Below are 9,724 nucleotides of genomic sequence, written 5' to 3' on the forward strand. Positions count from 1 at the left end.
ATAACAATTTATGTTACATATGACATGTGACATATTGACATTTGACAAAAATAATATGGAATCCATATTATCCTAAGTGGACCGAAATATGGAGGGATTATGGTGATTAAATTATGTTTAATAATTTAAGTGGAAACAATATGATGACACCCTACACCTAGCCTTGCATACCTATTCTCTTGGTTAGAGAATCATGCCCATGCATAGGCTAACCAATCCCTCCCCCACCGGTTTTACCAAGGAGCATTTAGAGAGTTTTTCTCCTCTAAATTATTCATTCATTCACATTGATAATTTCTAGTGTGAGAAATAAAATTTCCTCTCTACATTTTAATGATAAATTAGAGAGATCATATACTCAAAAATCTCTTCTCCTCTACCCGGTTTTAGGAGCTAAATACCAAATAATTTTGGTTCAATTTTTCATAAGATTAATATTATACTAGATCAAATAATATTAATTAAATTAAGAGTTAGCTTTGGGTATAAAGCTTAGGGAGAGATCTTATACTTAGATCTTGTTCATCCATAAGGAAAGCTCAAGAACAAAAGAAAAGGAGATTTCTTTTGTGCCCTATAAAACCGAAACATCAATGTAAGGATATGATTTCTCCTCCTTTGTTATATTGTTTGCATGCATAAAATCCGTTTTAATTTTATGACAAATTAATTAGACATATTTGAGTATGTTAATATGTATATGAATCTACATTTCCTTCATATATGTTGCAGTTCGGAAGTTTTGAGCCTGTAACATTACAGATCCAAGGGTCATTGCCGTCGCTACCTCCAATGTCATTGGAAGAAAAACTACCTCCTCAGAATAAGAACGAGGAAAAGAAGCATGAAGATGATGATGAAGGTTGGACTTTGGTTACGCGCAAGAAGTCAAAGAAACAAACAAGACAGATAGCGCAACCTGTTCACCGTCGAAGAAAACAATCAAAGAAGACTAAACCTCGCAAGACGAAGGGAAAGAAAAAGCCCAAAACAGTGATCAAACCACATGTCTTGCCTATCGATGTACTTGAGCAAGAACCACCGAGTCCCGTCACCTTAAAAGAATTCTTCCCACAAGACTTCTTAAACAAGGTTACCGTGTGCACCGTCTCAGCTACGGAAGGTGGTGATGATAAAAAGAAGATAGAGGAAGGAGGCCCAGATGATGCGGTATTGGCACAACAGTTGCATTCTGAAAAGGAGAACGAAATAGTGGCTGCTCTTGACGCCCTTCCTACAAACATGGGATGGAAGCAAATCTTTCACCTACCTAAAGAGAAGCGTCAGCTGATAATTCAAGGATTTGAGAAGCCCGAGTGGTATGCGGGCAAGATGAAAGAAAAAATTGATCCTCTTGAGCAATCAACTGGATGTGTCTCATGCAATGCAGCCTTGAGTTTTTCAGATGAGGATTTACTTCTTGGATCCAAGCCTCACAACAGGCCACTTTATGTGTCTGGGTACATCTGGGGGCAAAAGGTCAAGCGCATTTTAATAGATGGAGGCTCAGGAGTCAATCTCATGCCAAAAGCTACCATGAACGAATTAGGGATCACGATGGATGAACTCTCCAGTAGTCGAACAATGATTCATGGTTTCAACTTGAATGGGGAGCGTGCGGTTGGCATGATCCGTGTGAACCTTACCATGGGTGATCTTTCTTCCGACGCATTGTTCCATGTCATGGATGGCAAGACATCGTTCAAACTATTGCTGGGACGACCTTGGAAGCACGAGAATGGAGTTGTCGCCTCAACCCTCCATCAATGCTTGAAATATTATCGTGGTGGCGAAAGGAAAATAGACGGAGACGCCAAACCTTTCTCTAAGGTCGACTCTTTCTTCGCTGATGCAAAATTCATTGAAGAGAATGGTACTTCCAGTGAGTTCATGCCAACCACCATCTCTTCAACAGGAAAAGGAGGTAAGCGGGAAAAGAACATCATCAAAGAAGATGATGCTGCAAGTCCTGCTAAAGAAAATGATGTTAAGAAAGATGTAGACAAGGTCAACAAAACAGCTACTCCTGTTGTGTCACCCAAGAAGCAAGAGACGCCGCAGAAAACTACACCACCAGTACTACGCTACATCCCGAAGTCTCGCCGCAAAGATGGGGAGAGTCCTTTTGCAGAGTGTCTAACACCAAAGATAGAGCCTAAGGATAAAAAGTCAAGTCTGGTGTTCAAGCAGGAATGGGTAGCCAAAGTCGTTACACCTCTACCAAGTTCATCTCAAACGAAGATTGTGAGACCTCCTCCGAATGGTTTCGTCTGTTCATCCAGTCAATCATCAAGTGAAGAAAACAAGGGGATATTCGATTCCAATGCTTACAAGCTACTGGCAAGGGCTGGATATGACTTTACAAATCCGACTCCTCTTGGCAAAGTTATAAAAGTTGAGCCGTACGGTCTTAACAAAGCGCAACATGAAGTATTCAAGCAAGATGGAAGCTTCATGGTGACCAGGGCGGGCTCGGATATGAGTCTCATGCGCCTGTGAAGATTGGTGCTCGTAGAAAAGGGGCTACTGCATCTTCTCAGCATATCACAGTAGAAGAGGTCGAAGAAAATGAAGAAGGAGAGGAAAAGATGCATCCATCTTCAGTCTTCGATCGAATAAGTCCACCTACAGAGAAGTGTCGTCCTTCTATATTTACAAGGTTAGGGAAACCAAATGCTTCAACCAAACACATTTTTGTCTTTGCTAGGCTTGGCAATCAAGGAGAAAGTAAGGTCAAAGTGTCAACACCTTCGTTGCGCATAAACAAGAAGGGCGCAATACATGAACGCTTGAGTGGTCCATCAAAAACAGTCTTCAGTCGACTAGGGGCTCTCAAGAGGAATAGTGGTGAGGGTCGTCCTCTCTCAACTTCTGCAACACAAAATGAAGAAGAAGTAAGAGTAAGCGATGATTTGAGAAGCGCAATACCATCTCGCATGAAGCGTATACAAGTAGTGGATATCATCCAGCATGAGCCACTCAAAGCAAGGAGGCGCGTACTAGTTCTCACAAGCCAGTCAAAAAATATTGAGCCTATTCCTTCATCTTCACGTCCTTCTGGTGTAAAGAAGCCAGGAGATTTAGAAGTTACAACGTCGTCATATCACATCACAGTAGAAGAGATACCTGATGAGAGTGAATAAGTTGAGGCCGATGAGGCCCCGGAAACACTTGAAGACGGGGGGCAATCAACTGTGAATGAACTCAAGGAGCTCAACTTGGGAACTACGGAAGATCCTCGCCCCATTTATATTAGTACTCTGCTGACTAAAGAAGAAGAAGAGGAGTACTACAAGTTGTTGGTCGAGTACAAGGATGTCTTCGCTTGGAGCTATAAAGAGATGCCTGGACTCAGCCCAAATATTGCAGTTCATCGTCTAGCAATCAAGAAAGGCACCAGTCCCAAAAAGCAACCTCAACGTCGTTTCAGGCTGGAGCTTGTACCTGAAATTGAAAAGGAAGTCAATAAACTCATTAAAGCAGGTTTCATTCGAGAAGTCAAATATTCTACCTGGATAGCAAACATTGTCCCGGTCAGAAAGAAGAATGGACAACTGCGCATATGTGTCGACTTTAGAGACCTTAATGATGCATGCCCGAAGGATGACTTCCCTTTGCCAGTTACAGAGTTAATGATTGACGCAACCACTGGTCATGAAGCCCTCTCATTCATGGATTGTACTGCTGGTTACAATCAAATACATATGGCTTTGAAGATCAAGAAGCAACAGTTTTCGAACCCCAAAAGGGATCTTACGCTACACGGTCATGCCGTTTGGATTAAAGAACGCTGGCGCTACGTACCAACGCGCAATGCAAAAGATCTTTGATGATATGCTGCATAAAATAATAGAGTGTTATGTTGATGACGTGGTTGTCAAATCAAAGAAAAGAGAAGACCATATCAAAGACCTTCGAACCGTCTTTGAAAGACTTAGAAAATGTCAACTCAAGATGAATCCACTCAAGTGTGCGTTCGGTGTCACATCTGGGAAGTTCTTGGGGTTTGTGGTTAGGAATAGAGGCATTGAAATTGACCAAACAAAAATTAAAGCCATCAACGAAATGCCGGAACCAAAGACGTTAAAAGAGTTGCGCGGATTGCAAGGACGTTTGGCATACATTCGAAGGTTCATATCTAACTTAGCCGGGCGTTGCCAGCCATTTAGCCATCTCATGAAAAAGAATGCTCCATTTCAATGGGATGAAAAATGCAAAAATGATTTTGATAGCATCAAGAAGTACTTGGCCAGTGCACCCGTGCTACGGGAACCAATTCCAGGAAAGCCACTTGTCTTCTACATCGCAGCACAAGAACGCTCACTGGGGGCAATGTGTGCTCAAGAAATTGAAGACCGTAAGGAGAGAGCACTCTACTACTTGAGTCGTACCTTGGTTGGAGCTGAGTTGAATTACGCGCCCATAGAGAAGATATGTCTTGCTTTGGTGTTCGCCATCCAGAAGTTGAGGCACTACATGCAGGCACATACTATACATGTGGTCTCAAAAGCTGATCCAATCAAGTACATACTCTCAAGACCAGTCTTGTCTGGAAGACTTGCGAAATGGGCAATGTTGCTTAAGCAGTATGACTTGGTGTTCGTGCCTCAAAAGGCTGTGAAAGGTCAAGCTATCGCCGACTTCTTTCGATCATCCGGTGCCGGCAGAGTGGGAAATTTCAGATGACCTCCCAGGAGAAGAAATTTTCTACGTGGACGTTCTGCCTCCATGGCAGATGTACTTTGATGGTGCTGCAAGGCAAGATGGAGCTGGAGCTGGAGTTGTGTTTGTAACTCCACAAAATCATCTCATGCCATATGCCTTTACACTTACTCAGTTGTGCACGAACAATATGGCAGAATACCAAGCTCTTATACTCGGCCTTCAAATGGCAATTGAAATAGGCGTCAGGGATATGGACATCTACGGAGACTCAGAGTTAGTGGTCAACCAAGTCCTTGGTGAATATGAAGTGAAAAAGGAAGACTTGATTCCCTACCATCAACGGGCATTACAACTGCTGAATCAACTTGACGACATCCATGTTGGTCATGTGCCAAGGAGTGCCAATAAGTTGGCTGACGCGCTTGCTAATCTTGCAGCCACTTTGGCACTGGGGGCAGAAGAGTCTATGAAAGTCCCAGTCTGCAATCGCTGGGTAGTATCATCGCTTGAAGGAGAAGAAAATGTAGACACAACCAACATGATATGCGTCTACATAGTTGATGAAGATGACTGGCGTCAACCTATCATTGATTTTTTGGACCACCAAAAACTATCCGATGATCCCAGACACAAGGTAGAAATACGTCGACGTGCTCCAAAGTTCATTCACTATAAAGGGACACTCTACAGACGTTCTTTCTCAGGCCAATGGTTGAGGTGTCTAAGCAAGGACGAAGCTACTGAAGCAATGCATGAAGCTCATTCTGGCATTTGTGGTGCTCATAAATCTGGGCCTAAACTTCATGATCGTGTAAAGAGAATGGGGTATTACTGGCCAACCATGGTGCAAGATTGTATGGACTCTGCGAAAAAATGTGAACCCTGTCAGTTCTACGCAAACTTCATACACCAACCGCCGGAGCCGTTGCATCCTACTGTTTCTTCATGGCCCTTTGAAGCTTGGGGACTTGATGTTGTGGGACCTCTTACTCCAAAGGGCTCAAAAGGACACGAGTATATCCTTGCTGCCACTGACTATTTCTCAAAATGGGCAGAAGCCATCACACTACGAGAAGTGAAGAAAGAAAATGTTGTGGACTTCATTAGAACCCAAATCATCTACAGATATGGTGTACCTCAACGTATCACAACTGACAATGGGAAACAATTTTTCAACCATCTGATGACAAGTCTGGGAGAAAAATTTAAGTTCAAACAATACAAGTCATCCATGTACAATGCCTCTGCAAATGGTTTGGCTGAAGCCTTTAATAAAACTCTTTGCAACTTGATGAGAAAAGTAGTAGCAAAGTCAAAGCGAGATTGGCATGAAAAAATTGGTGAGGCGTTGTGGGCATATCGTACCACATACAAAACACCTACTCAGGCAACCCCGTACGCGTTGGTGTATGGAGTGGAGGCCGTGTTGCCTTTGGAGTTGCAGATCCCTTCCTTACGCATTGCTATTCAGGAGGGACTCACAGATGATGAGAATGACAAATTGCGATTAGCAGAGTTGGAAGCTCTCGATGAAAAGAGATTAGAGGCTCAACAAAAGCTCCAGTGCTATCAAGCAAGGTTGTCACGCGCATTCAACAAAAAGGTGCGCCCTCGTTCTTTCCAAGTAGGAGACCTCGTCCTTGCAGTACGAAGACCAATCATCACCTCTCACAAGCCAGTTGGCAAGTTCACCTCTAAGTGGGATGGTCCATACGTGGTACAGGAGGTCTACACAAATGGTGCTTACAAAATCGTGGATGAAGACGGTGTTCGAGTAGGCCCAATCAATGGGAAGTTTTTGAAGCGTTACTATTCTTAAATCCCAACAGTGAAGGCTCCTAAGCAAGAGCGTAAACTGCAAGTCAAAGCTCCTAAGCAAGAGGCTAAACTGCATACAAAAAAAAAAAAAAATTTACTCCTTTCTTCCTTTATGAATTACGTCGGCTTGATCTTGTGAAATACACTTTGTGCTTCACAAGTACGTAGGCAACTTGGGTGAACATGTAGCTCAAGTGCAGCCACACCTCCAAACAAAAAAAAATCCCTCTCTTGAACTACGTTGGCTTGATCTTGCAAGTTGTCATCTTGGTAGCTTTGCAAGTACGTAGGCAGTTTGAGCAAACACTTTGTTCAAGTGCAGCCACACCAAAAAAAATTACATCAAAATAATTACTCCTGGCCCGCAAGAGTTTAAACTGTGAACGGCTAAATAAACAGTGTTGTAAATATTTGTTTGTATAAATAAATATAATGAAATGTAACACATTTGAAAGGGTGTTATTATTAGAAAACGATTAAGACAAACAAACATCTTAGAAGCATTTGGTCCATTAGGCTAAAAAAAAAATGGATGAAATCTAGATAATCTAAAAAAAAAAAAAATCTAAGTGTCTATGGATCAGCATCCAGAGAAGCCCGCATCTCTTCCAATTCAACTCTCCGCTCTTGAAGTAAGGCTTCCTCTTCAGGACTCAAAACAGGGATATCGTCAAACTCGGTTAATTCTCTCTCCAACTTCTGAAGATCATCTTGCAATGAGATTAAGGATATATCCTCAGCTTCTAAATTGCTTCGCAATGTCTTTTCCTTCTCTCGTGCTTGCTTGAGTTTAGCTTCAAGATCGTTTATTTCTTCCAGAGTAGCGGAAAGTTCCACAGCTTGCTCTTTATGCTTTTCTTGCGCCTTATCATGAAGATATTTGGTATCCTCAATCTTTTGATGCCACTCCAGTCTTTTGTCCTCTAGCAATGCATAATGATGACACTTTGCTGCCTGCTTCTCGAGTGCAAGGTAAGCATGGACCGCACCCACATAAGAATCCGCTCGTGCCTGTAGTGAAGAACAGTCACCTTTGAGTTGTCAAATGCTCTCATAACACACGTTAGCCTTCATTGCCACTTCCCCTACATTAGAGAAGCTTGCATTTTTTAATTCTCCCAAGACCTGCAAGCGGATCGCGTCTAGTGCTCTGTCAAAAATCCCCTTAAGTGAAGGAGGTGGACGAAATGAGGCTTTGGAGCACGTAGGGAGCGTGGTAGATTTAAATGGTATTGTTAGTGGCTTAAACGTCTGCCTTCGATCGTCAGACTTGCAAGGAGGAGACATATGAGTTGAAGCTGGACTATCCACGGCAGTTTGACTACCATTGGCAAACGAACTGTCAGTCTGGCTCCCCTGAGATGCTGGACCAGAAGAGTCTCCTACGGGTATTGATTTATTAAGAATCATAAGCCCTTTCCCTTTTCCAGGCTTCATCTTGGGTGGACGATGCGGAAGACCATATTCCGGAGCTAGGGAGACTGTCTCCAAGGCACATTCACCTTCCTGGAAAAAAAAAATGATGATCAAGTAGGAAAATAAATAAATAAACAACGATAGTCATATAAGAAAAGAAGCTAACCAGTGTTCGCGAAGTCATTCTTGATGCACTCGACACCCCCTCAAAAATCTGGACATCTAGTCTGACATCATCTGCATCCAAGACATACACTTTTCTCTTGCCACGACGATCATGTTTAGGGTCAATCTCGGAAGCTGAATCGTTGTGGTGGTTGTCCTCAATATGGCCTTTCGCTTTAGGGACAACAACTTTGGATTTCAGGGGCACTGCTTGCTCTCGAGGCTGATTTCTAGTATCCCCATGATAATCACGCTTCTTAGTCTTGTGGTCACTTCCGGTACTATGCATAAGAATGTCAACATTCTTTCTTAGATCCTTCGGGTAGAGTTCCTTCCACCATTTAGTAAAACCAGGGGTGACATTCTCATCCCATCTGAACGAAGGACTGGGAAGGTAAACGCGAGACATGCTACCTGTAAACAAAAACACTTGCCAATATTTCAGTGCCTCGAAGCATGTGACGTCAGGTTTGTCTGAACCACGATTCAATACTCCGGGAATGTCTTGACAAAAGCCAAATTGTCTACTAAACCGATGGGGGTTATAAGGTTCAAGGTGAAATCCATTACTCAGACGCAAACACAAATAGGAGGAACGAAGGGATGCAAGATAGTCGAGCCCCAGGGCATCAAGGTCACCATTGTCTAACAAGACATCTACTTTGTGTTTATTTAACATAAAACGCTCTGCATCAAATTTTCTTCCCTCATGCATGAGTTTTCGAGCTTCTTCGGGTTTTCCATTCCTCGCCCCAACGGGACCTGAATACTTAGTCATATGGGGACCTGTCGGTGATGGATTTATCGTATGATAAGTGTGAAAGTAATTTGCAATCCACCCGTATAAGTAATGTGCCGGGAAGAATGACCTGGAGTATCCGGGGTTCATAGACGTGGCTAACCCATTCAAACCTTTGTAAATGCTAGCTAATACAGGAATCGCCAGACTAAAAACTCAACCTTCTGCCATCATACTTGAAATCTCGAAGGTAGCTGGTCTAATTAATCTGTCGCTATCTTCCGGCAAAAACAAATACGCAAAGCCAGCATGATAAATGCACGGCTAGATAAATCTTTGCCCGTCGAGAATCATTGCAACCAAGCTTTTCAAATAAGGAGTGTTCTTCCTCTGTCCATTCATCAGATGTTCGGGGCTCAATCTCACCACTTGGATTCTGGGTTGAAGCTGGAGGATTTTTGGTGGTCCTTCGCGCTTTAACAGGAGGCAGATGTACAACCTGTCTTTTGCACAAAAAGTCAATCCATTGCTGAGCAGAAACTTCACCCTTGTCCTTTGATTCCTTCGCAAGGTAGTGAAACGCAGTAAACAAGAAAGTGCACGTAGTATGGACAATCAAATTATTTTCTTCAGTCGTTGACTTTAGGATGCTAAGTTGAGGCACCGTTTCATCATAAATCTCTCCCACAACAGGGAGACCTCCAAGTTTCTTTAGATCCCACAGGGACATAGAAAATTCGCCTTCTACAGTATGAAAGGTATTAGTACCAGGACACCATCCTTCGAAGAAGGCACGCATGATATGTAAGTCCTTATCATAAGAATATAAGGAAGCATAGACCGCTTGACGGATAGAAGCAGTCGAAAGGATGTCACTAAAGCGAGCAAGTACATCTTCAGTCCACTCCCAATATTTTGGCA

At 42.8% G+C, this 9,724-nt stretch overlaps 1 protein-coding gene across 1 annotated transcript; it reads left to right on the top strand.

Moving 5' to 3' along the window:
• Positions 1–4,735: 4,735 nt before the first annotated feature.
• On the top strand, positions 4,736–7,004 carry LOC141613850 (uncharacterized). Its single transcript, XM_074432592.1, has 2 exons — positions 4,736–5,755; positions 6,939–7,004. The coding sequence occupies exons 1-2, from the start codon at positions 4,736–4,738 to the stop codon at positions 7,002–7,004; spliced, it is 1,086 nt and encodes a 361-aa protein (XP_074288693.1).
• Positions 7,005–9,724: the final 2,720 nt, after the last annotated feature.

Source organism: Silene latifolia, chromosome 11 (assembly GCF_048544455.1).
Source record: "Silene latifolia isolate original U9 population chromosome 11, ASM4854445v1, whole genome shotgun sequence".
In the NCBI taxonomy this organism is placed as follows: domain Eukaryota; kingdom Viridiplantae; phylum Streptophyta; class Magnoliopsida; order Caryophyllales; family Caryophyllaceae; genus Silene; species Silene latifolia.

Bases quoted from the DNA above. Each gene is read 5' to 3' on its own strand.
- LOC141613850 (XM_074432592.1), top strand. From the start codon at position 4,736: ATGTACTTTGATGGTGCTGCAAGGCAAGATGGAGCTGGAGCTGGAGTT. The intron at 5,756-6,938 runs GTTGTGGACTTC...CACATTTGAAAG, and splicing joins GAGAAGTGAAGAAAGAAAAT to GGTGTTATTATTAGAAAACG.